At 32.1% G+C, this 27,680-nt stretch overlaps 1 protein-coding gene, 1 long non-coding RNA gene and 2 other non-coding genes across 6 annotated transcripts in view; 3 read left to right on the top strand and 1 right to left on the bottom strand.

Moving 5' to 3' along the window:
* Nucleotides 1-23,701, top strand: part of LOC145335076 (tRNA endonuclease ANKZF1-like) — a 41,274-nt gene extending 17,573 nt beyond the window's left edge. For 2 of the 3 annotated variants that reach the window (XM_080180789.1, XM_080180787.1), the window contains exons 17-26: nucleotides 2,657-2,728; nucleotides 3,012-3,099; nucleotides 4,227-4,287; nucleotides 4,679-4,727; nucleotides 7,119-7,203; nucleotides 7,489-7,541; nucleotides 7,912-7,972; nucleotides 8,282-8,383; nucleotides 8,928-9,062; nucleotides 9,923-10,017. In XM_080180789.1, coding sequence (XP_080036915.1) covers nucleotides 2,657-2,728; nucleotides 3,012-3,099; nucleotides 4,227-4,287; nucleotides 4,679-4,727; nucleotides 7,119-7,203; nucleotides 7,489-7,541; nucleotides 7,912-7,972; nucleotides 8,282-8,383; nucleotides 8,928-9,062; nucleotides 9,923-9,997 — 781 coding nt within the window. In that variant the 3' untranslated portion in view covers nucleotides 9,998-10,017. Of the gene's footprint in view, nucleotides 1-2,656; nucleotides 2,729-3,011; nucleotides 3,100-4,226; nucleotides 4,288-4,678; nucleotides 4,728-7,118; nucleotides 7,204-7,488; nucleotides 7,542-7,911; nucleotides 7,973-8,281; nucleotides 8,384-8,927; nucleotides 9,063-9,922; nucleotides 10,018-16,978; nucleotides 17,051-17,706; nucleotides 17,795-19,721; nucleotides 19,783-20,261; nucleotides 20,311-20,583; nucleotides 20,669-20,952; nucleotides 21,006-21,358; nucleotides 21,420-22,036; nucleotides 22,139-22,549; nucleotides 22,685-23,583 lie in introns of those variants that run through there. The other variant, XM_080180788.1, reaches the window with a different exon arrangement.
* Nucleotides 1,983-2,174, top strand: LOC145305061 (U2 spliceosomal RNA). Its single transcript, XR_013874493.1, has one exon. It is a non-coding gene; the product is annotated as a U2 spliceosomal RNA (small nuclear RNA).
* On the bottom strand, nucleotides 12,496-15,373 carry LOC145335078 (uncharacterized). The gene is made up of 3 exons (XR_013885130.1): nucleotides 15,354-15,373; nucleotides 14,586-14,639; nucleotides 12,496-13,993 (listed from the first exon to the last, which is right to left on the bottom strand). It is a non-coding gene; the product is annotated as an uncharacterized LOC145335078 (long non-coding RNA).
* LOC145305060 (U2 spliceosomal RNA) lies at nucleotides 16,265-16,456 on the top strand. Its single transcript, XR_013874492.1, has one exon. It is a non-coding gene; the product is annotated as a U2 spliceosomal RNA (small nuclear RNA).
* Nucleotides 23,702-27,680: the final 3,979 nt, after the last annotated feature.

Genomic DNA, 27,680 nt, shown 5'->3' with positions numbered 1-27,680 from the left:
TACCATATATATAAAACTAGTGGCTGCTGCCTAGCATCTAAAGGCTTTGTATTTCAATATCTAGGATATGGCAAAAAATGGCCTAAAACCATCCCAAGACATAAATCCGGAAATAAAATGGCCGAAAACCATCCTGGGACATATTTGAAGATTCCTTGAAAAGGAGAACTAAATCGGTTCAGCAGTTAGTGAGATCCTTCGTTACAGAGAAAAAAAAGCTTATTACTTGATATAATAGGATATAAATATGTTGATTGTCCGACTGTCTGTTTGTCCAGTAAAACATCTCTAACCGCTGGATCAATTGGGCTCTTCATTTTATTCACACAAAAAGTTTGTCATATACAGTTGAATTTCTTAATTTATTTTTAATGCTTGTATCATTTGATTTAAAATAACTAAAGATTAATAAAATCGTTGAATGAATAAATGTGTCTGATATATTTATTAGGAGATAAGGACTTAGGCTTTACACCCTAAGAAATACTTTTTTTGTGGGTCTTGTACAAATACATACTATTAGTTCTTTATATATATGCAGTTCAACAAGGGTTATTATTATAGAAATTTTGAACAAAAAATGGTGCACCTTTTTAAGGCAAATAAAACAAACCTTTCCTGTAAAGCATAAATCATTTAGTAATGCCATTTCTGAGTTATTAATGTCCAAAAATACATATGTGAGTGAGTTAAGGCTCTGTATCTATCTATTTATTTTGAAGAATAATATGCTTTACAAGCCTACCTTGAAAGTTTTATCAAAATAACAATATTTATTTCAGAGAAATAGCAAAATATATGAATTGAACATAAAAACAATGTAAAAAGTGGAACTCATAAATGTTTAATTTAAAAAATAATGAATTTCAATTTTTTTTAAACATTTTAATATTTTGCTATTTTTCTATAAAACAAGGATGACAACATCCATAAAAGCGAAGCACTAAAACGGTAGGACAAACGGACATTAACAATTGTATAGTGTCAGAACTGAATAATCATATATAAATGTATAAGAGTCAAAGTAAAATTGTAAGTAAATTTGTTGAAAAACTGCTTGATTTAGGATAATGTTTATGGACATACTTACATTTTTAGGACTTGATTATAGAGTTGCTTCGCTTATTACATTATACTTTGTTGTCCCAGGAATCAATATACCAAAAATCAGATCAATCGGATGATTAGATCACATAAAAATTTGTTGTTAAAAAAGTAAAAAAATCAACATGTTTAAAATGGACGTACGGACATTTTGGTGATGATTATAGAGTTGCTACGCTTTCTAACTCGTACCTAACTATTAAAGGAATCACCATACAAAATTTGAAATCGATAGGACAATTCTAACTTGCCTAAATTAACGAAAAAAGCTATCCGTTACGGACGTACGGACGTACGGACGGACGGACCGACCCTAATTATAGAAAAGCTTCGCTTTTAAAAATGGCGGACTTTTACAAACTTCCTAGCTTTACTCACAGATATTACTAGTACCTTCCCCTTTTAACAACTTTTATTCTGTTTCCCCAATCCTACTCTATGGCGACTTCACTCTTGTTAAGTTTCCGCATTTTTTACCCCACTCCCCTTTACTACCATCAAGCAAGCTTCCATGCTCTGTCTGTCTTTCAGACACTGCTACACTGGGCGCTAATTTTGTCTAGACAGAAATGAAGTGCCCTGATTGGTGGAAATTTTACTGATGCATAGCTCTTATTGGCTCCGACAATTTTATTCATATATTGCTTCATGAAGATTTTAGTTTATATACTAAACGCTAGGGAGAGTATTGTTCTAAAAGTATAGAACATTTAATGTTTTCCAATTAAATTAGAGACAACAAAAGCATTTAATATTGATAATACTATTATTTCAAATAGATAGCGAGCTAAAAGAAAAAGATATTACCCAGATTTAAAACAAAGAAAGATAGTTTCAAATAGGTTTTAAATTGTACGATTAAAACATCATTGTCAGGTATCGCTTCTCGGCCTTTTGGCTAAGATCAAAGTGTAGTATCTGTTCTTATCAGCTTAATATCTGATACGGGGACCATGTGTCCCCTTCGATATTAAACTCATTTTTGTCAGGGGATGAGGACTTGGAGCTTGCTCCAGCCTTGTCACGGGTTGGCCTGGTATTGCAGTACCGCCAGGATCGGCCCACTTCCCCGCTAAATAACTTGAAATCAGTTTCTGAATTTTATTAAACACCAAAATATCCGCTATGGAATTCGTCAATCCTCATTTATTGGTCAGTCCGTTCATCTCGTAGTAGGGGTAGATGGAAGGCATCGTTATTTTAGCAAGCTGTGAGTCTCACTTTATTAGAGTACATGAAAATCTGGTGCAACATCCAAGTAATTTTAAATCAATTATTGTACAAATTTCAACCTTTAAAGATGATTCCTGTAATAGTTGGGTATAATCTGCAAAACATTTTAACTCAGATACCAATAGATTATTTGTCAATTTAGTTAAAAACTGAAGCAATTGTCATATTGATTGTCATATAGGGTGAATCTTAGGGCGATTAGGAACAATATTAATTATTATGTAAAAACCCGATGCACAGCAAGAACTTAATGACAAAAGATGTTCTTAGCTTCGCTACATACACATTTATGTGTTTGTTGTCATCCTTGTTATTTTAGGAAAACTAAAAAGAAAGCTGGTAAAGGCGAAGAAGGAATTGGAGAGAAAAATAGTCAAAATGAAAAAGCGAGGTAACACAATTTTATTATCGAAGCTACTCTATAACCTAAGAGTATGTGTATGTTCGTTTGTCCACCCATTAAACTTTTCCGTTAGTCAAAAATAACAGTTTTATGTGGAAATTCAATTAATTTATTAATTTAAAGCAAAAATAAGTTTGTCTGAATGCTGATTTTTTTTGGAGATTTACTAAAATAAAATTTATAATATAAAGCTAATGAATTAAGTTATAATAGCCGGTTGAAAGATATTAATGGATAAACAGACACACACTTAGATATTCTATTACTTTAGATTGACTATAGAGTTAGAAAATCAGATGCTAACAGCTGTGAGAACGGGTAATACTAAGCTGCTAAACCAAACATTGCAGCTGCTAGAGGTAAAACTAAAATGATATACTTTTCCCCAGAGAGGGAGAGGGGACATTGGGCTTTTTATCACACTAGTCCCCAAAGTTTTATAATAAGTTTTCTGATTCTTTGTCTTCACAACTTTGGTGACTTTTATTGAATTTTTAATTGTTGGTTCATTTTGTTGAGTGTCAAAACGTTTCAACCCCTAATTCTACAGAAGGGGTAATTTTGTGTGTCATCACTGAGATGTACATAAAGTTTGAGAGCCCTGACTTTTCGCTGATGCTATTTAAGTTAGATGGCTGATTTTTGTTACTTAATTCGTCCGTCCGTCAGTCCATTTTGCTACAGTTTTGTCGTGGAAGGAGGGCAGTAAAAATAGCATAAAACCATCCCAAGACCTTATTATAATTAACAAAAAAACTATCCTTATAAACAGCTAACAGGATATCTGTTTGTCTTTATATATGTAGCGAAGAATCTTGATAACCGCCGAACCGACATGCTTCTTCTTTACAGTAAGGTTTCTTATACGTCTATTTGGGGATTAATATTTTGGTGGTAAGAGAGATTTTTAAAAGCGAAGCTTTTCTATAATTAGGGTCGGTCCGTCCGTAACGGAAAGCTTTTATCGTTAATTTAGGCATGTTAGAATTGTCCTATCGATTTCAAACTTTGCATGGTGATTCCTCTAGTAATTAAGTACGATTTATAAAGCGTAGCAACTCTATAATCATCACCAAAATGTCAGTATGTCCATTTTAAACATGTTGATTTTTTTACTTTTTTAACAACAAATTTTTATGTGATCTAATTATCCGATTGATCTGATTTTTAGTATACTGATTCCTGGGACAATAAAGTACAATATTATAAGCGAAGCAACTCTATAATTAAGTCCTAAAAATGTAAGTATGTCCATAAACATTATTCTGTATCAAGCAGTTTTTCAACAAATTTACTTACAATTTTGCATCGACTCCTTTACATTTATATTCTGATTATTCAGTCCTGACACTATACAAGTGTTAATGTCTGTTTGTCCTACCGTTTCAGCGCTTCGCTTTTATGGATGTTGTCATCCTTGTTTTTCAATTCTTCAAGGAATAAGTTTACATAAAGACTATTATGTGATTATATTATTTTACTTTAGGAAGAATTTACTGGAGTTGAATTAGAAAAAGAAAGAGAATCATTTTTAAATAAAGGCTTAGGTAAGTCAATCAAAAAGACTTTTCTTTTTTTCTTTCTCTCTCTCTATCTCTCTCTCTCTCTCTCTCTCTCTCTATCTGCCTCTCTGTCTTTTTCTCTATTTTCTCATTCGAATAATCTTTATAGTAAGCTTTTCTACTACTGAAAGAAATCATCCTTGTTTTTAGATTCTTGATAGTTCACTTGGTATGTCTTTGCACACGTCCGTCCGTCCGTCATTCGTCGGTCTGTCAATTAGGCTGAAAGGAAATTAAAACCTGTGAAATGTTTCTCGATCTTTTCCAATAAGTTTATTTTTTATATATGATCACAAACATCTGCTCCTTAAACCCATTTGTTTGATTTTGTTGGGGCTTTGCTACGTATGGATGTTATCCTTGTTTTGTATCCTAGGTGACCAGAAATTGACGTACCTGCATTTTGCATCACAAGCTGGACACAGGTGAGGACATTATACATTCTAGAGTTGCTACGCTTTTGTGAAATAACAAGGATGACAACATCCATAAAAGCGAAGCACTGAAACGGTAGGTCAAACGGACATTAACACTTGTATAGCGTCAGAACTGAATAATCATAATATAAATGTATAAGAGTCAAAGCAAAATTGTAAGTAAATTTGTTGAAAAAACTGCTTGATTCAGGATAATGTTTATGGACATACTTACATTTTTAGGACTTGATTATAGAGTTGCTTCGCTTATTACATTATACTTTGTTGTCCCAGGAATCAATATACTAAAAATCAGATCAATCGGATGATTAGATCACATAAAAATTTGTTGTTAAAAAAGTAAAAAAAAAATCAACATGTTTAAAATGGACGTACGGACATTTTGGTGATGATTATGCTACGCTTTCTAAATCGTACCTAACTATTAAAGGAATCACCATTCAAAATTTGAAATTGATAGGACAATTCTAACATGCCTAAATTAACGAAAAAAGCTATCCGTTACGGACGGATGTACGGACGGACCGAACCTAATTATAGAAAAGCTTCGCTTTTAAAAATACGATTGCTAGCAGGGAGGGATGGGACATTGGACTGTAAATTATAAACTTTTAAAAACTTGTTCTAAAACTACTCATATGTAATTTTGATTGTTTCACTGCATGATAGACTCGAAATAAAGTATTACCAAACTTTACCAATAAACTGTAAACAAATATGATAAATATACAAGCAAAATAACAAGTTAATGTTGAATTTCAATTCCTTCTCGTCCCTTCTTAAGCATAAAATGAATTTGAAAATTTTGAAAATAGATTTTAATTTCCTTATAAGGATGTTGTTTTTATATGTCGTCTTTATGACAGGTAAATATTTTATAAATATATTTCTTAAATTATATATAAAAGAAAATAATATACAATAATATCAAATTAAATTAAAAGTATTTCAACTTGTTTTATTTTTTTTGGTACTAAACTCATCCCTGACTTGAATGAGAGAAAAAGTTTATTTTGAATCAGATTGCAGAAAGAACATAATAATAAAAAACACAATAGTCTCTTTGTGAGTTTAAATTTATAACATTATTTTTTGTTAATGAATTAATGAAAATTATTTTGTTTAAAATTTGACTAAATGACATCTCGTATAATATACTTTACATTCCATCTTAAAAATAAATCTGTAAGGTGTATATATATGTTTAGATATCTGTAAACCACCAATTTATGACTATTGATTTTTGATCAGCTGTAGGTTTCAATACTAGATGTTTTTTTAAGTAGCGCAGCTACTCTAAATCTAGAGAATAAATCTAAGTTTGCTTAGAATTTACTTTTAGGTGTTTTAAACATTGTAAATTAAAGATTTTATTTTAATAATTAATATTTTACAACAATATCTTCTAAAAACTGTGATGAAGTTTGATAAAATTACGTTTATTTTGCAAGCTTGTTTGAAAATATTTCATTATTTTTATAATTCTGACAAAATAGATTTTCTGTTTAAATAAATAACATAGCCACAAAAAGGTTTAAGTAGTTATTGAAATATTCTATTACTATTCTTGCTAATTAAATATTCGTTAACTATGTTTAATTTGCATTTTTAAAATAGACAAGAAAAATATCCTACTTAAATGCTAATTTTATGAAGTTATCTTAAACCTTTTCCAAAAGTTTGTTTTATAAAACTTTTTTATTTTTCATTGATTTTATTGATTATATAGGTTAAAAATATCAAAAGTATTTTTCAAAGGCTCTAGATAAATTTTGATTAATTTCTATTTTTGATTTTTTTAATTTTTTTAAAAATCTGCAAGAATATGCATGTCTATTCAAAGAATAGATTATATAAAAAACAAAATTAAACATATTCAGGCTATCAAAAAGAAAAAAATATTCTTTTTTAACCATTAAATCGCAAATATTTAAAATCATTAGATTTTAAGCTTATTTTGCATGGAAACACATTTTTTCAGTTATTTTTTCTCAACAATGGATCTTAAATGATTATTACTGAAAACTTTTATAAAAATGTTATTATCCAACACTTCAAATAAAGGAAATAATTGCCGTTTGCAAAAATGTGTGCAAAAAGTTGCCAATATCTCGTTAGAAGGGACTTAATGGATTTGAATTCTTACTGCTTATGAGTTAGTGGACTATAAACTATTAGAAAAGTATCACTTTAAGGTGAAATTTTGAGGGTCAACTTTTTTTCTTTTAAAATTCGCAGTGGTTTGGTTCTAAACTTTATGTGCCCAAACCTTTCAACCAATATTTTTTTCGACGTTATCCTCTTAGAATTTTTTTTTCAATCCTGAAAATTGTGGTCCAAGTAATAATAAATCCATTATTATCCTGTATTTGTTAATAGGCCTTTAGTGAAGCTGTTACTGGAGCTAGGGGCGAATCCTGCGAATAAGGACCGAGGGGGTAGAGTGGCCTACATGCTGGCTAAGGTACTTTTTATAACTTGCAGAAAAGTCAGAGGCAAAATAGTTTTTTCTTTAATTTAAATATACCCTATTTTCATAAAAAAAAACAATGCTACTCTTTATGAAATAAGTAATGTATGTCTGTACGTTCGTTTGTCTATATCCAAATTACTGTTTTAGTAGCGAAGCTACTTAATATTTTAGTGTAAATGTGAATTTCTATTATTTTTTGTGAAGATTCCTCAGAATAAATATTCATTGTCCGTCTATTTGATTGACTTCTGGATATTTTATTTATTTTGTTTTAAGGATAAAGAAACAAGAAATGTATTTATAACAGCAAGAAGCAACTTTCCAGACAGGTATAATATCAGTTAGAATTGTCCTATCGATTTCAAACTTTGCATGATGATTCTTAAAACAGTTACGATTTAGGAAATTTAGCAACTCTATAATTGTTACCTGAAAGTCCGTTGATTTTTAGCTTTTTTGAGAACAATTTTTATGTGATATAATTATCCTATTGATTAACCCTTGCCCTTGCTGTAGATGACAAGTATTGGTTGAAACGTTTGGACACTCAAATTAATGAACTAACCAAACAAAATTATTAAAAGTCTCAAAAGTTGTTATTAGTTGCTAAGCCAATAAAAATTCTAGACCTTTGGGGACTAGTGTAATAAACATCCCATTGACCCCTCCCTCTCTGATGTTAATCCTTTCATATTTTAGGTATGACTGGAAGAAGTCGCTGGTACCCGAACCATTGACCCCAGAACAAATGCAGCATAAGGTAGAATAACACTTTATTGTTCTTTTTTAGTAGTTAAGCTATTCTATACCTCACTTTGTTAATATGTCATCAGAAATCCTTGCCTTTACATTATAGTAGTTAAAAGAGTTTGGGGGGGGGGCGGGGGGGGTTACCAGGGACCCATGAGAAGCTTAACTGTGAAGGAGAACAATATTGTTCCTGCGATTAAAAAGGCCTTGCAGTATAAAATACAAGATAGATAGAGAGGTATATAAGGAAAATATATGAAGTTATAGACGGACGTACAAATATACAGAGTAGCTGCGTTACTTAAAATTATATTTCTAGGCTGACAAGGACAATGAGAAAAAGAAAGCAAAGCAGGCGGAGAGAAAACAAAAATTAAAAGAGAAAAAAGAGCAAGAAAAAATTGAGAAACAGAAAGAAGAGGTATTTTTTAAAAATATTATGATAGTGGTTCCCCTACCCTCCTGATTGTTTTGATAAAAGAAATTGGTGGAAAAGAGAAGACATTTTTTTCTTTAAAATATTAGTTTAAATCACCGCAGAACTAAAAAGTGGAGCCAAATCGGTTCAGCGGTTACACAGATCTTAATCTTCAGACGGACACACATACATCATTCTTTCCATTTTTAAAAAATAAGTGGGCGTAGGTTCTTTTTCCCTGTTCCTAATCCTAGTTACCGATATTATAAAGAGGGGGGAGGGGGGTCTTTTGTGTCCTTTGAGATCTCGCTAACAATTGAACCGAATGATTGCCCCATTTTAAGGAATCTTCACTAACTACTGAACTGATTGAGAACTCCTTTTTCAGGAGGCTTCATATTTATCCCAGAATGCTTTTAGGCTATTTCAATTTGAAAGTAGACCTTAATAGGGTTTGAGGCCATTTTTCTACCCTCTTACTACCCTAGATGCTAGGGGGGCAACTGCTAGTTTTTAGCTATTTAACTGATACTAAAAATTATTATAGGAAAAAAATCGATATTTGGCTTTATCTGACCGGGAAAAGCGGGCGCTGGCGGCTGAACGGCGGATCCAAGCTATGGCGGGCACGGCGATTGTGCTCAACAGATGCTTCCAGTGTGGCGTGGATATCACGGGAAAGGTAATTGTTGGAGATTCCCTTCAAACTCAAAGTAAACCATAAACATACTTTTGAGTAAAGAAGGATGACAACATCCATAAAAGCGAAGCTCTGAAACGGTCGGACAAACGAACATTAACACTTGTATAATTATATTGTCAGAACTGAATAATTAGAAATAGAACATAAATGTATAAAAGTCAAAAACAAAATTGTAAGTTCAATAATACAGGATAATGCTTGATGACAAACTTACATTTTAAGGACTTGATTATAGAGATGGTTCGCTTAGAACATTGTACTTTGTAGTTCTAAGAATCGGTATTCCAAAACTCAGATGAATAGGATAATTATAACATAGAAAATTTGTTGTAAAAAAATCGGTATGTTTGAAATGGATGTACGAACTTTCTTGTAATGATTATAGAGTTACTGCGCTTTCTAAATCTTACTTTACCGTTATAGGAAGCATGCAAAGTTTAAAATCGATAGGACAATTCTAAACTGTTTAAATTAACGAAAAGAGCTAACGAACCGATCCTTATAATAGAAAAGCTTCGCTTTAAAAAGATTTCAAAAGCAGTTCTTTGCATTTTTGTCTCTTAGATAGGCGTTAATGTTTTTTTTGTTGATAATATTTAAATTCGAAATAAGCAAGTTTAAAAAAAAAAAACAATGCTTTCCCTACAAGTGCATAGCGATCACAAAAAAACATTTGAAATAAATTAAAATAACCTGACCTAAAACACATATGTACACATAATGAGCTATACTCCCCCCTTTATTTTCAATTTAATTCAAAATAAGGAAGTGGACAGGGGGTTAATTTGCTCGACTAGGAATGTTCGGGGAAACCGCCAATAAATCTTGTTTTATTTCAGGTTCCGTTTGTGTACGACGATAACAACTTTTGTACGGTCAACTGTGTCAAGAAACATAGAACAACAAACCCTTAAACAGAAAAATTTGTATTGGTGTGAATTAACTTCAGCATATGTATCACATAATTCAATCATTAGAATCGCATATTATCACTACGGCACAAACTACTTCTTCGTTTAATTAAATAGCCCATATTTTTATATGATATTGTGTCTTTTTGCGATTATAAAACTCTGAGTAGATGTGATAATATGCAGAGGTGAATGCACACTTAAAATCTTAATAGAACAATTTAGCAATGTAGCATTTTTAAAATAAAATAAATACAATTTACTCAACGTCCAATAAGGGAGGGGGAGGACTTGAGGATTAATAATTTAATACCCCCCAAATGACAGGATCTTTAAGTATCAGACAATGAATGTTAAATTGATATACAGTAACACCTTCAAAATAAGACTTTCTGTTGATTGAAAGCATTTGTGCAAACATTTGGACAGCCCACTACAATTAAAGTGCCCAAAGTTTAAAGCCAAGAAAAAGGGAACATTTTGATAAAACTTTGGGTACCAGTATAAATTTCAGTCAAAGGTCTTCTCTATCCCATGGGCTGGATATTATGACTTTCTAAAAAGTGTTACAAAGGGCAAGATTTAGTAATAATATGTTATTCTGATTATTTGATAATGTGATACAATCGTGAAAATAAATTAAGTATTTCGTCTTATAAAATTTTGTGATATACGTTATTTAATTACTTAAATAAATAATGTTGGATGATTTTTCTTTCTTGAACAATCAAAGTGTTGTACTGTTAACCCTTACACATCCGGGGGGGGGGGGGCTCGCTCCCCCTCTATTTTTTTCTATATCATTTTTTTGTAGCTAAGATAGAGTTATACGTCGGCAAGAGTTGATTTTATAAGGATATCTGGTCTGTGTCGGTCATGGTGTCCGGTCAGAGTCGGTTTGATGGCACCAAAATTAGAAAAAATTCTAAATATATCTTAATTTCTATATTATGACTTTTGTGTATAAGGTAGAGAACTAAAATTTTTTTTGGTGAATACTTCGATATCTATGAACATCTGAGAAAAGTGGTGTTATGTCCGTTTGACCGCCCCCTGACCGATTTTATGTCCGACTTATACTAAAGACATATATCATTAATATTGTGGCTTCTATTACAGCTAGAGACCTATATTTTTTTGGTAAATCCTTGACAAATTATGAACTTACGTGTATAGTAAGGTCATGACCGTTAGACCACTCCTTGACCGATTTTCTATTTCCTACCTGTAATTTTGCCGTTTTAAGCTGCCAGATGTCGAATTTTTAAACAGCTCTCGACCAGCCAATTTTTTTATGTAGTCTTTTATTGTGATCATAAACACATAAAATTATTAATTGGCGCCGCCGAAAATGGCGGTTCCCGTTATTTGCCGTTTTTCGGCGTTGTTCAGAAAAAGTAATTTATGAAAATTAAAAGTTCCACCTAGGGGCACTCGATAACCCAATTTTTTTTTTAGGGGAGAACTTTTTATAAAGGCGATTTCTCTTGGGAGGTTGGTAGTTTCCTCCCCCCAAATTATTAAAAACATTCCCAGGACCTATAAGAAGCTACTCTGTAAAGGAGTATTATAGCGGTTAGCGAGATATTTTGGTACAAACAAACAGGCAGACAAACTGTTACTTTAATATAAAGACTGGATCTAGCAAGAGTGGATTAATAAATCCTTAATAAATACAACCCACAAAATGATCTGAGCTGGATCTTTAAATCGTTTAGTGGTGCGCTGAATCAGAGCGATCCAGTTCACCCCGGTTTGGCGCTGCAATATCACTCTTTGAGTGCTATTGCCGCGCCACTGGGCGCGCTGATTCGCCCATTCCATTTTGATTTAAAGATTGAAATCAAATAATATCTGGGTGCGCCGAACTGGATCACCCTGATTCAGCGCACCACTAAACGATTTAAAGATCCAGCTCTGGATGAATGAATTCATGCTTGAATCACTAGGAAACTATTATTTTATTATTTCATAAAGTAAATTCATAGGTATATTTTCAATGAATTATTTTTCTTGCACAACTTTCAATGCAAATCAATGCTAGGTATACATTAAAAATTTAGTTTTTACAATTATTTTAATTTAATTTTGTTCGATAAAATTAAATTTTAATTCATTTTCTTAACACCTAGCGGAATTTTTTAAAACTAATAATTAATCATATAACATGTATTAATCATAAATGGATATAAAATACGTAAATATATTAAAACACTTGAAAATTTGTTGTTAAAAAAGTAGAAAAATCAACATATTTAAAATGGACGTACGGACATTCTGGTAATGATTATAGAGTTGCTACGCTTTCTAAATCGTACCCAACTACTACAGGAATCATCATGCAAAGTTTGAAATTGATAGGACAATTCTAACATGCTTAAATTAACGAATAAAAGCTATCTATCTCGGACGGACGTACGGACGGACGGACGGACGGACTGACGTACGGACGGACGGACCGACCCTAATTATAGAAAAGCTTCGCTTTTAAAAACACCACATTTGCCATAATAACATATATTTTACGCAAAAATCAGTTGGAACAGAAAAAAAGGTAGAAAAATATATGGGCATCAAAATAATGCAGGAAAAAACATGAAACAAGAAATAAACAAGAAAAAGTTTACTTAAAATTTCGTTACATTTTGAAGGATCAATACATTGTTCCCAAAGTTTTATAAACACATTTTAAACTTTGGGTACTTAAAATGAAATATGATTGATTTCTCCAATCCTAGGTGTCCAAACTTTTGAACCAATAAATTTAACCTGAAGAAGGGATAATTGAGTTATAATTGGGGATTTAATGTAAACTTTTGCTTGCTTAAACCATGCTGTGATTGATATCAACAAAAAAATTTAATTATTGGTCTGCTTTACATATTAATAAATTATGTTCCTGGAACTAATTTATAATAAATATATCTCTCATTTATTCATTTTTTTTTACATAGATTATCAAATTGTTTTATTTGTTGTACGGGTCAAAATTAACAAAATAAAATTATTCTTGGTTTTTTATGTGTGATTTTGTGGTTTAACTTTTCAGTTAACTGAAAATTTTATTTTTGAATTAAAAACTTTCTTTAATAAATCTATTCCATAGATCACTTTAAAAAACATTTTTTTTTAAATTCGCATCTTACTGAATTAATTTTTTTTTTGTAAAATATAACCTTTTTTGAAACATTACTTTCTTTATATTATTAAATAAATGATTTACAACATTTTGTACTTGAAAATTAATACATAAGTAAATTAATGAAATAAGTAACATTTATAATTTTCATGATTTTTTTAGTTTTGCCATATTAGTTGCTTCAAAATTATTTTAAAAGATTTTTTTGCAAACATTTTGGAAATTGTAACAAAAAAAAATTGTATTTGGCAACTTTACATGAAAAATGATGATTTTTAAACAACATGAAACATATATTATGATATATGAATGAAATAACAAATAATTTTCCCCCCAAAAAGTAATTTTATTTTTAATTTTCATGTTTCCCGGTTTTTTTTCTCAAAGATTACAATTACTTTTGCATAAATAAGAATATATTTTTCACTTTTTCATAAATATTTTATTTACGGTGGCTTTTTAGTGCTTTTTAACTCAAAAGTTTATATAATCACTTTTATAGTTTCTTTCAATACAAAAAACCAGTATTTTCTGTGAAAGTTTTTTTAACATTTTTTTCTGCATTTATTAGCAGTCGTCTTTATAGGGTTAGGTTGGAATTAAACCCTTTAGGGGGTTATTGTTTTATTTTGAAAAAAAAGAATTTTTTTTTTCATAGCATGTCTATTTAAAGATTTTATAACAAAACATTTTTATAAAATGCTTGTTACTTTTCTTTAAACTTTTTTAACGGATTTTTTTTTTCAAAAAAAAATCTTCCGTTTTTTTCTCATGAACCGCCATTTTTTAAGGGGTGATGGAGTTCAGCTTGTTCTCTTATACGGATGGAGGGGGCGGGGCACCACCTGAGGACTGTGTTCCTGAAAAAAAATAAAAAATTTATTTGGGGGAGCATTCTTAGTCTTACTGAGACAATGGAAGATAAATTTTTCTTTAGATAGGGAGGTATACTTATTTCCCCCCAAAAAAGGCAGAAATTTAATATTTTGATAAGAATAAGCAAAAGCTTTGGTTTTTACTTTAATTTTTTTGTCTATTAGGGTTTTAGGTATACAGGTTTTAAAAATTTGGACACTAAATGTATAAAACATTGGAAATAGGGGGGAAGGGGGGAGAATGGTTCAAGAGACAAATGGCCTTGTAAATATGTTCCTAAGTAATAATTAGATCATGATTTATTGTGAGGGGGGGGGGGGGGCCGGGGGGGGGGGGGTAATTTCGGCCCTTTATTCACAATGTAAAAACAAATTATTAAACATTGAGCGGAGAACTTAGATATATATTTTGAGCATTATAATTTTTTTTTGGGGGGGGGGGGGCGAGAGGTTTGCTGTTAGGGGAGTAGCAGTCACTTATTGGAGACTAAACAGGACATTAAAAGTGTACTATTTTCAAATGGGGGGAGAAAGGGTTGCGGACCAAACTGGCCTGTAAATATGTAATGCATAATACCTATGAGATCAAGTGGTTTGAAAGTGGTGTATGAAACTGTATTTCTGGCATCAGCTTCATAACATAAAAATAATAAGGGTTAGGTAGAGTCATACACAGAGAGGGTTCAGGAGCCCCGCATGATGCAATTCTGAAGCACCGCAGGGGCTAAAAGCAGCTGTAATCTGTCTCATAACAAAAAAACACAAAATATTTAATACATACAAACGCCAAAATGTAATCGGAGATGCCTGGAGTTAAACTCTAAATATTAAGTAATGTTCAGACGTACGAAAAGGGGAATTATACAGTAGCTTTTTAAATGATACAAACCTATATCTTTTATTAGTAGCGAAGCTACTCTATAACTAACCATATGTTTGTACGTCCGTCTATAATTGAATTGAATTGCTCAGCTGTTAAGATAGAAGGCTAAATTTTTTCATGTCTAATAAACATTTACTCTGTAAAACATGTCCATTGGTCGGTCTGTACTGCTCTGTGGGCAAATAAAGAGCTTCCAATTTATAAATATGTATGACCGCCTTTTACACTATGCTTAAGCAAAAGAATTACATAGTGATATGTCATTTTCTCGGCTGGTTTTTAATATAATTATATAAAATTTTAAGCAATAAATTAAATAACTAAGCAGCACTTCTATAACTTACTTTGTCCGTCTGTCATAAACTAACCTCAGACAGATGAAACTGGTAGCAAGGGAACCAAAAAGGACTTATTTTAAATTTTAAAATGCGCCGACTAGCGGCCAATTTTTGAACTACAAACCTGGGGGCAATGAGACTGGATTATAGAAATTTTGAACAAAAAATGGTGCACCTTTTTAAGGCAAATAAAACAAACCTTCCCTGTAAAGCATATATCAACTTTAGTAAAGCCGTTTCTGAGTTATAAATGTCAAAAAAACACATGTGAGTAAGTTAAGGCTCTGTATCTATCTATCTATTTTGAAGAATAATGCTTTACAAGCCTGCCTTAACAGTTTTATCAAAATAACAATATTTATTTCAGAGAAATAGCAAAATATATTAATTGAACATAAAAACAATGTGAAAAGTGGAACTTTTAAATGCTTAATTTAAAAACTAATGAATTTTAATTTTGTAAACATTTTCATATTTTGCTAATTTTCAACAAAAAAAAAATGGCGGATTTTTACAAACTTCCCAGCTTTACTCACAGATATTACTCCCACCTTTCCCTTTTACAGCTATCATTCTGTTTCCCCAATTTTACTCTATGGCGACTTCACTCTTGTTAAGTTCCCGCATTTTTTACCCCACTCCCCTTTACTACCATCAAGCAAGCTTCCATGCTCTGTCTGTCTTTCAGACACTGCTACACTGTGGGCGCCATTTTTGTCTAGACAGAAATAGAGCGCTGTGATTGGTGTAAATTTTACTGATGCACAGCTTTTATTGGCTACGACAATTTTAACATATATTGCTTCATGAAGATTTTAGTTTATGTACTAAACGCTAGGGAGAGTATTGTTCTAAAAGTATAGAACATTTAAAGGTTTCCTATTAATTTAGAGACAACAAAAGCATTTAATTTTGATAATACTATTATTTCAAATAGATAGCGAGCTAAAAGAAAAAGATTTTATCCAGATTTAAAGCACATCAAGATAGTTTCAAATAGTTTTAAAGTGGATGATGAAAACACCTATCATCGGTATCGCTTCTCGGCCTTTTGGCTAAGATCAAAGTGTAGTATCTGTTCTTATCAGCTTAATATCTGATACGGGGACCATGTGTCCCCTTCGATATTAAACTCATTTTTGTCAGGGGATGAGGACTTGGAGCTTGCTCCAGCCTTGTCACGGGTTGGCCTGGTATTGCAGTACCGCCAGGATCGGCCCACTTCCCCACTAATAAATTTGGAATCATACGGTCATTTTAGTATGAAACGTTTAATTATCGTTTATCCTATGTATGGAATTTTTGGCTATATTGACATTGGAAAATTAGTCGTCAATCCTCTTTTTGGTCAGTCCGTTCATCTTGTAGTAGTAGTAGGGGTGGATGGAAGGCATCGTTATTTAAGCAAGCTGCAAGTCTCACTTTATTAGAGTACATGAAAATCTGGTGCAACATCTAAGTAATTATAAATCAATTATTGTACAAATTTTAACCCTTAAAGATGATTCCTGTTTTTGTTGGGTATAACCTGTAAAGCACAGCAACTCTAATGTCAGAAGTTTATTTGTCAATTTAGTTAAAAGCTAAAGCAATTGTCATATTGATTTTTAATAGGGTGAATCTTAGGGCGATTAGGAACAATATTATGTAAAAACCCGATGCAGAGTAAGAACTTAATGACAAAAGATGTTCTGAGCTTCGCTACATAAACATATATGTATGTGTTTGTTGTAATCCTTGTTATTTTAGGAAAACTAAAAAGAAAGCTAGTAAAGGCGAAGAAGGAATTGGAGAGCAAAATAGTCAAAATGAAAAAGCGAGGTAAGACAATTATATTATTGAAGCTTTTCTATTCTAATATATGTATGTTCGTTTGTCCGCCAATTAAATAACAGTGTTAAATTCTTTAGCTGTAAGATTCATAACATAAAGCTAAAAATTTGATTTATTTACTGTTTTAAGAGATACTAGCGGCTACGCTCCTAGAGGCCTCTAGGGGCATTTGAGGAGGGGGAAGTTGAATTCGATAACCCAATTTCTTATTTTAGATTTGAAAAGAAAAAGTAAAAAAAAAATCCGGGGGGGAGTTTTTTTAGTGGGGAGGTGCCCTAACGACTATAAGATTTATAATTTATAGCTTAAAAATTTTGTTTAGTAGTCGTTTGAGAGATATTAAAGGATAGACAGACAGACAAACAAATATACATTCTATTACTTTAGATTTACTATAATAGAGTTGGAAAATACTCCTAATAGCTGTAAGATTTTTAATATATAGCTTCAAAATTTAGTTTATTGGCCGTTTAAGAGATATTAAAGGAGAAACAGACACACACTTAGACATTATAATACTTTAAATTGACTATAGACTCAGAAAATCAAAATTAAAAGGCTTTAAGATTTATGGTGTATAGCTTTAAAATTTGGTTTATTTGCTGTTGAAGAGATATTAAAGTAAAGACATTCTAATATTTTAGATTGGCCATAGAGTTAGAAAATCAGATGCTAACAGCTGTGAGAACGGGTAATACTAAGCTGCTAAACCAAACATTGCAGCTGCTAGAGGTAAAATAATATAAAGGCTTCTTTTCGCCAGGGAGAGAGGGGACATTGGGCTGTTTATTACACTAGTCCCCAAAGTTTTATAATAATTTTTCTGATTCTTTGTCTTCACAACTTTGGTGACTTTTATTAAATTTTGTTAGTTGGTTCATTTTGTTGAGTGTCAAAACGTTTCAACCTCTAATTGTAATCTACAGAAGGGGTAATTTTGTGTGTCATCACTGGGATGTACATAAAGTTTAAGAGCCTTGACTTTGTTACTTAATTCGTCCGTCCGTCAGTCCATTTTGCTGCAGTTTTGTCGTGAAGCTTCCCTTAAAATAGAAAACAAAAGCGCTAAAAACCTTACTATCCTTATAAAAACCTTACTATCCTTATAAAAACCTTACTATCCTTATAAAAACCTTACTAACCTTATAAAAACCTTACTATCCTTATAAAAACCTTACTATCCTTATAAAAACCTTACTAACCTTATAAAAACCTTACTATCCTTATAAAAACCTTACTATCCTTATAAAAACCTTACTAACCTTATAAAAACCTTACTAACCTTATAAAAACCTTACTATCCTTATAAAAACCTTACTATCCTTATAATAACCTTACTATCCTTATAAAAACCTTACTATCCTTATAAAAACCTTACTATCCTTATAAAAACCTTACTATCCTTATAAAAACCTTACTAACCTTATAAAAACCTTACTAACCTTATAAAAACCTTACTATCCTTATAAAAACCTTACTATCCTTATAAAAACCTTACTATCCTTATAAAAACCTTACTATCCTTATAAAAACCTTACTAACCTTATAAAAACCTTACTATCCTTATAAAAACCTTACTATCCTTATAAAAACCTTACTATCCTTATAAAAACCTTACTAACCTTATAAAAACCTTACTATCCTTATAAAAACCTTACTATCCTTATAAAAACCTTACTAACCTTATAAAAACCTTACTATCCTTATAAAAACCTTACTATCCTTATAAAAACCTTACTAACCTTATAAAAACCTTACTAACCTTATAAAAACCTTACTATCCTTATAAAAACCTTACTATCCTTATAATAACCTTACTATCCTTATAAAAACCTTACTATCCTTATAAAAACCTTACTATCCTTATAAAAACCTTACTATCCTTATAAAAACCTTACTAACCTTATAAAAACCTTACTAACCTTATAAAAACCTTACTATCCTTATAAAAACCTTACTATCCTTATAATAACCTTACTATCCTTATAAAAACCTTACTATCCTTATAAAAAGCTAACAGGATTGATATCTGTTTGTCTATATATATGTAGCGATTGATCTCGATAACCGCCGAACCGACATGGTTCTTCTTTACAGTAAGGTTTCTTATACGTCCATTTGAGGATTAATATTTTGGGGGTAAGATAGATTTTGGATCTACTTCAGTTCACGGTAAAATATTGCTGGTAACGAATATTGCCAAAAATCTATGAATTTTAAAGGCCGCTAGCTTCCAAACGGCTGAACGTACAGATCATACCCACACACCATTTTAAGCGGCACAAGAGAGCATCTAAATAATCTGTAATAGCTAAGATCCAATGATGCACAGGGAAAGCTTCACTGAAGAAAAAAACGCGTAAAATAGGTCTTTTTCGCGCATTTCTCTGGACTGCGAGATAATTATGCATTATTAATTTATGGCTATTCCAGATTATTAATAGGCCTTCTTATGCCGCTTAAAACAGTTTGCGGGCATGATCTGTATGTTCAGCCGTTTGGCAGCTAGAAGCCTTTAAAATTCATAGATTTTTGGAAATATTGCTTACCAGCAATATTTTACCGTGAACTGCAGTAGATCCTAGATTTTTTTTCAATTCTTCAAGGGATAAGTTTTCATAAAGACTAATCTTGTTGTGATTATATTATTTTATTTTAGGAAGAGTTTACTGGAGTTGAATTAGAAAAAGAAAGAGAATCATTTTTAAATAAAGGCTTAGGTAAGTCAATCCAAAAGACCTTTCTTTTTTTCTTTCTCCCTCTATCTGCCTCTCTGTCTTTTTCTCTATTTTCTCATTCGAATAAACTTTATAGTAAGCTTCTCTACTACTGAAAGAAATTATCCTTGTTTTTAGTAGCGAAGATTCTTGATAGTTCACTTGGTATGTTTTTGCACACGTCCGTCCTTCCGTAATGCTAAGTGTTAATTGTGATTATCGCGGCGGCTATTGATAGACGGTTGGTTTTTTTTTTATTTGGGGGGGGGGGTTGAGCATCAAAAGCCTATAATTTACTTATTCGTCGGTCTGTCAGTTATGCTCAAAGGAAATTAAATCCTGTGAATTGTTTCTCGATCTTTTTCAATAAGTTTATTTTTATATAGTATATGATCACAAACATCAGCTCCTTTTACCCATTTGTTTGATTTTGTTGGGGCTTTGCTACGTATGGATGTTGTCATCCTTGTTTTGTATCCTAGGTGACCAGAAATTGACGTACCTGCATTTTGCATCACAAGCTGGACACAGGTGAGGACATTATACATTCTAGAGTTGCTACGCTTCGTGAAATAAAATACGATTGCTAGCAGGGAGGGATGGGACATTTTGGATTGTAAATTATAAACTTTTAAAAACTTGTTCTAAAACTTTGACTACTTATATGTAATTTTGATTCTAAACTTTATGTGCCCAAACCTTTCAACCAATATTTTTTTCGACCTCTTAGAATTTTTTTTCAATTTTGAAAATTGTGGTCCAAGTAATAGTAAATCCATTATTATCCTGTATTTGTTAATATAGGCCTGTGGTGAAACTGTTACTGGAGCTAGGGGCGAATCCTGCTAACAAAGACCGAGGGGGTAGAGTGGCCTACATGCTGGCTAAGGTACCATTTTTAACTTGCAGAAAAGTCAGAGGCAAAATAGTTTTTTCTTTAATTTAAATATACCCTATTTTCATAAAAAAAAGCAATGCAACTCTTTATGAAATAAGTAATGGATGTCTGTACGTTCGTTTGTCTATATCCAAATTACTGTTTTTGTAGCGAAGCTACCTAATATTTTAGTGTAAATGTGAATTATTAATATTTTTGTGAAGATTCCTCAGAATAATTATTCATTGTCCGTATATTTGATTGACTTCAGGATATTTTATTTATTTTGTTTTAAGGATAAAGAAACAAGAAATGTATTTATAACAGCAAGAAGCAACTTTCCAGACAGGTACAATATGTTAGAGTTGCCCTATCGATTTCAAACTTTGCATGATGATTCTTAAAACAGTTACGATTTAGGAAATTTAGCAACTCTATAATTGTTACCAGAAAGTCCGTTGATTTTTAGCTTTTTTGAAAACAATTTTTATGTGATATAATTATCCTATCGATTATCTTTTACTGTAGATGACAAATATTGGTTGAAACGTTTGGACACTCAAATTAATGAACCAACCAATCAAAATTATTAAAAGTCTCATAAGTTGTTATTAGTTATAAAAATTCTAGACCTTTGGGGACTAGTGTAATAAACATCCCATTGACCCCTCCCTCCCTGATGTTAATCCTTTCATATTTCAGGTATGACTGGAAGAAGTCGCTGGTACCCGAACCCTTGACCCCAGAACAGATGCAACAAAAGGTAGAATAACACTTTATTGTTCTTTTTTTATTAGCGAAGCTATTCTATGCCTCACTATGTATGTACATTGTCCATACGTCATCAGTCACCCTCGACTTAACATTATAGTAGTTAAAGTAAATAAAACGAAGGGGGAGTGGGGTTGGGACGTATTCTCTCGGGAAGGTGAAGGTACTCTCCCCCAAAATAAATATAAACCTTCACTAGACCTATTAGAAGCTTCACTGTAAAGGATAACCAAATCGGTCCAGCGGTTAATGAGATCCTACAGTACCAACACACAGACGGACATAAACAGATATATATCCTGATACTTTTATATAAGGATATTTTATGAAGTTACAGACGAACTTAAATTATAGAGTAGCTTTGTTCTTGAATAAAACCAGAGAGAGAAGGGACAATAAGCTGTTTAATAAGTAGTCCCCAAAGTTTTATAATAACGTTTTCTTATTCGGTGGCTTTACAACTTTGGGTACTTCGGTGAATTTTGGTTGGTTCGTTCATTAAGTTGAGTGTTCAAACGTTTCAGCCAACAATTGTAATCTACAGAAGGGGTAATTTTAATTCAATTTATCGGCTATTGTCTTATCACTTTAGATATAATATATGTTTAGGCTGACAAGGACAATGAGAAGAAGAAGGCAAAGCAGGCGGAGAGAAAACAAAAATTAAAAGAGAAAAAAGAGCAAGAAAAAATTGAGAAACAGAAAGAAGAGGTATTATTTCTAATATAGATAGAGGGTGCTTTCCCTTAAAGTGCTTGCTAAGCAGTGAAAACTCCACCCTGATTATCTTTGAGAAGGTGGGAGGTAGTTATTTTTCTTAACCCTACGTGGAACCCTTACAATATTATGGGAGGGGGGAGCTTTTGTGTCTTTTAAGATTTCGCTAACCACTGAATCGAATAATTTCCCAATTTTAGGAAATCTCCAATAACAACTGAACTGTTTGAGAACTCCTTTTTCAGGAGGCTTCATATTTGTCCCAGGATGGTTTTAGGTTATTTTGATTTCATATTAGACCTTAAGATGGTTTGAAGCCATTTTCCTACCCTCTTACTATCCTAGATGCTAGCGGCGCAACCGCTTCTTACTAATTGTTTAATTAATCTTAAATCGAATTTTCAGGAAAAAAATCGTTATTTGGCTTTATCTGACCGGGAAAAGCGAGCGCTGGCGGCTGAACGGCGGATCCAAGCTACGGCGGGCATGGCGGTTGTGCTCAACAGATGCTTCCTGTGCGGCGTGGATATCACGGGAAAGGTAATTGGCAATTTACATACTAATTAAGTATCATATAGAGAATCCAGAGCATCATCCGCATGTAATAGACCCAAGGATATTAGGTTAAGTAACATCCAACCAACCCTTCCATTTCACGACCTTTGTCTGAGAAAGCCTAATGAGTTGAGCCTTTTTATGGGCCAAGGCGTTCCCCGTACATCTTACTATTTATGTCGCACACCTGACATAGCAGCAGTAGGGACCATTTTTAACGTCTTTAGATATGATGCGGTGTCGGGCCGTTATTCGAACCTATCACCTCCCGGACGACGAGCTGATGCGTTATGCGTTGAGCCACAGTCGCGGGTTACATACTATTTAAAGTGGACCATAAATAAACCTTTGAGTAAAAAAAAGATTTTCTCGTATTCATTCGAATCCAGTGGATAGGAACCGGTTCTCATCCATACGAAAAAACTATGTCTAGCATCGTATTATATCCAGCTTCTACGAATATAAAAATGTACAATCATAAGATTAAAACCAGTTTTTGTAGCCAGTGCCTTCGGCACCTCGGGGCTAGAAAAGCTGGTTTTAATCTTATAATTGTACATTCCTATATCTGCGGAAAGCTGGTTTTAATACGATGCATTTTCGTCTAATATAGAGGTTTTGATGTTTTTTGTTGTTAAATTAAAACTGCGCGAGTAAGTTTTAAAAAAGTAATCAATGCTTTCCCTACAAGTGCACGGCGAGCACAAAAACCCCTTCAAATAAATAATTGAAGTAATCCCACTTAAAACACATTGATACACATAAAGAGCCATACTCCCCCCTTTATTTTCAATTTATTTTAAAATAAGGAAGGGGACAGGGGGTTAATTTGCTCGACTAAGGATGTTCGGGGAAACCGCCAATAAATCTTGTTTTTATTTCAGGTTCCGTTTGTGTACGACGATAACAACTTTTGTACGGTCAACTGCGTTAAGAAACATAGAACAACAAACCCGTAAACAGAAAAAAATTTGTATTGGTGTGAAATAACTTCCGCATATGTATCACATTATTAAATCATTAAAATCGCACATTATCACTACGGCACAAACTATTTCTTCGATTTATTAAATAGCCCATATTTTTTATTTGATATTGTGTCTTTTTGCGATTTTAAAACTCGGAGTAGATGTGATAATATGCAGAAGTGAATGCACACTTAAAATATAAATAGAACAATTTAGCAATGTAGCATTTTTAAAATACAAGAAATAGAATTTACCTAACGTCCAATGACAATGAATGTTAAATTGATATACAGTTTGTTTACCCTCTTTCTGTCGATTGAATGCATTTGTGCAAACGTTTGGACGGCCTATTATAATAAAAGTCCCCAAAGTTTGAAACTAACGAAAAGGGAAATTTTTAAAAAACGTTTGGACGTCTAAGATTTTTTTTTGAAGGGGGGGGGGGGAGGGAATTTATTATAAAAACTAAAGTTAATTTTTTTTTTTTTTGGGGGGGGGGGGTAATCTTTTTACATATAGGCATGCAAGGAAGTCTAAACTGTTTTTATACTGGTATAATAAGTCCAAGGTATCCTCTCTTCCAGATTATTGTTATCTATAATACAAAGTAGAACGATGTCTGTCTGTCCGTCTGTCTGTCCGTCTGAAGCTTAAACTGTTTTTAACCTATATTAAAACGTATATAAAAAATATACTATGACACCAGTAGAATGAGACTGCAGAGCCTAAATTTGAATTAAGTCCCCAATAAACTTTTTTGGGGGATTTAAATATTAATTTTTACTGTTGCCGTGATCATTTTGATCCGAGCAAAAGGTCTTTTTTTTATTTGGGTAAAATTCGTAGCTTTTAGAGTGTTTTGCTTCATAAATATTGTATTCTGGTATAGAGTACAATTAGGCCTTATGATTTTACTATAAAAAGTCACTAAAAAGTTAATTCATTATAATATATCAACGAATTAACATTAACATGTTTGTGTTCTCTCACTTATTTTAAAAACATAAAAAAAATGGCTGAAAAGGGTTAAATGACAACAAATGTTTATGCAATACAACAAATTTATTTTTGTCACATATACAAATGTGTTATAAAATAAGATTATTCAAACTTATCTTTTAAAATAATTTTAAAAAGTATGTATCTTTTATGTTTACGGTTTTCATTCTTTTCATTTTAATTAAATAAAAAATATTTAACTACATTGGAAATAAGTCACTTTGTGAAAACACTCTTATTTTGAATTGTAAAGAATTATATAAAACAAGACTTCTTATTGGTCAGATTTCAGAATTATTTGTATTATTGTAAATGTTAGATTTTTCAATGAAATTAATTGTTTTGGAAAAAAAAATTATTTCCAATGAACAGAGTAATGTTTTTTTATTGTATCAATATAAAGTGAATTATATAAAAATGTTCTGTAAGCCACAATATTACCCGAAGTAAAAAAAAAAAGCTTTTGCTTCGGTCAAAATGATTACAGCAACACTAAAAATTAATTTTTAAATCCCCCCAAAAAAGTTTACTGGGGACTTAATTCAAATTTGGGCTCTGCAGTCTGATTCTATAGGTGTCCTAGTATATTTTTGACCCCCCATTCAAAAATAGGTTAAAAACAGTTTAAGATCTCAGTAACCGCTAAACCGATTGGGCTCTACTTTTCAGGGATTACACTTACTGGTCCTGTGATGGTTTTAAGCTATTTTCTTGGGGGTGGGACACCCCCAACCCCACCTAAAGCAAAAAAATCCCCCACCATTTTTTTTCCCTGGTCCTTTTACGAATTTCACCTTAATTTTTTTGTGATCTCCTATTGGGGCAAAGCCCCTAGAGGCTAGGGGCGAAGCCGCTAGTTTTTAAAAAAAGAAGTGTTGCAAAGGCGAAGATTTTGTTTTTGTGGTTGTAATAATATATGATTGTGATTATTTGATAATGTTATAAATTCGTATAAATTATTGCACTATACTTTTTTTAGTAATTAGTATTATAAATTTTTGTGATATATGTTACTTAAATAAAATATTTTTGGACGAGTTTTCTTTCTTGAACAATCAAAGTGTTGTACTGTTAACTTTTACACATCGGGGGGGGGGGGGCGGCGGCGACGACGACTCCCCCTCTAGTTTTTTCTTTGTCATTTTTTGTAGCTAAGATAGAGTTATATGTCGGCAAGAGTTGATTTTACAAGGATATCTGGTCTGTGTCGGTCATGGTGTCCGGTCAAAGTCGGTTTGATGGCACCAAAATTAGAAAAAATTCTAAATAAATCTTAATTTCTATATTATGACTTTTGTGTATAAGGTAGAGAACTAAAAAATTTTTTGGTGAATACTTCGATATCAATGAACATCTGAGAAAAGTGGTGTTATGGCTGTTTGACCGCACCCTGACCGATTTTTTGTCCGACCTATACTATAGACATTACCCTGTCCCGTTTTAGAAAAATTTTGTTAAAATTTTTGCCCCCAGCCATAATATGGTTGATTTATGCAAAATAATGACCCATGCAAAATATTTTTTCTGTAATGCAAAAATTGCGATGGTACAAGCACTGCAAAATTTTTAAAATTTGCAAAAAGACCTGTTTTTAAAGCTTTTGTGCCATCTCAATTTTAAAGATTTTTAAAAAATTTCAATTCTAGTGTGTCAAAATAAACCTGAAATTTACCAAAAAAAAATGGGGGCAGTCCCAATTCTAACATATGAAGGACAAAGGTGTAGCAAGTAATCTTTCAAAGTAAAAATTGCCAGATTTCATACACAAATAATAGGGTTAGGCCGGATTGGATGGATACAGATATCCGGCTGATCTATAATTCTGGATATCAAGTATTTAGGTTTATATTGACACACTAGAATTGAAATTTCATAAAAATCTTTAAAATTGAGATGAAACAAAAGCTTTAAAAACGGTCTTTTTGCAGATTTTAAAAAGTTTGTACCATCTCAATTTTAAAGATATTTACGAAATTTCAATTCTAGTGTGTCAATATAACCCCAAATACTTGATATCCAGAATTATGAATCAGCCGGATATCTGTATCTATCGATTCCAGCCCAACCCCATTATTTATGTATGAAATCTGGCAATTTTTACTTTGGAAAATTACTTGCTACACCTTCTTCCAATATATGTTAGAATTAAGACTGCCCCCATTTTTTTTTGGTAAATTTCAGGTTTATATAGACACACTAGAATTGAAATTTTGTAAAAATCTTTAAAATTGAGATGGTACAAGAGCTTTAAAAACAGGTCTTTTTTGCAAATTTTAAAAACTTTGCAGTGCTTGTACCATCGCAATTTTTGCATTACAGAAAAAATATTTTGCATGGGTCAATATTTTGCATAAATCAACTATATTATGGCTGGGGGCAAAAATTTTAACAAAATTTTTCAAATCCGGGACAGGCTAATAGACATATATCATGAATATTGTGGCTTCTATTACAGCTAGATACCTATAATTTTTTTTTGGTAAATCCTTGACAAATTATGAACTTACGTGTATAGTAAGGTCATGACCGATTTTCTATTTCCTACCTGTAATTTTGCCGTTTTTAAGCTGCCAGATGCCAAGTTTTAAAACAGCTTTCGACCAGCCAATTTTTTATGTAGTCTTTTAATGTGATCATAAACACATAAAATTATTAATTGGCGCCGCCAACCGCCGAAAATGGCGGTTTCCGTTATTTGCCGTTTTTCGGCGTTGTTCAGTAAAAGTAATTTATGAAAATTAAAAGCTCCACCTAGGGGCACTTGAGGAGGGGGGGAGTTGAATTCGATAACCCATTTTTTTTTTACGGGAGAACTTTATTATAAAGGCGATTTCTCTTCGGAGGTTGGTAGTATCCTCCCACCAAATAATTAAAAACATTCCCAGGACCTATAAGAAGCTACTCTGTAAAGGAGTATTAAAGCGGTTAGCGAGATATTTCGGTACAAACAAACAATCAGACAAACTCTTACTTTAACATAAAGACTGGATCTAGCAAGAGTGGATTAATAAATC

The sequence above is a fragment of the Acartia tonsa genome, chromosome 13 (genome assembly GCF_053477335.1).
Source record: "Acartia tonsa isolate MP-2025a chromosome 13, ASM5347733v1, whole genome shotgun sequence".
Lineage (NCBI taxonomy): Eukaryota > Metazoa > Arthropoda > Copepoda > Calanoida > Acartiidae > Acartia > Acartia tonsa.
This window is presented reverse-complemented; position numbering and strand designations above follow the sequence as displayed.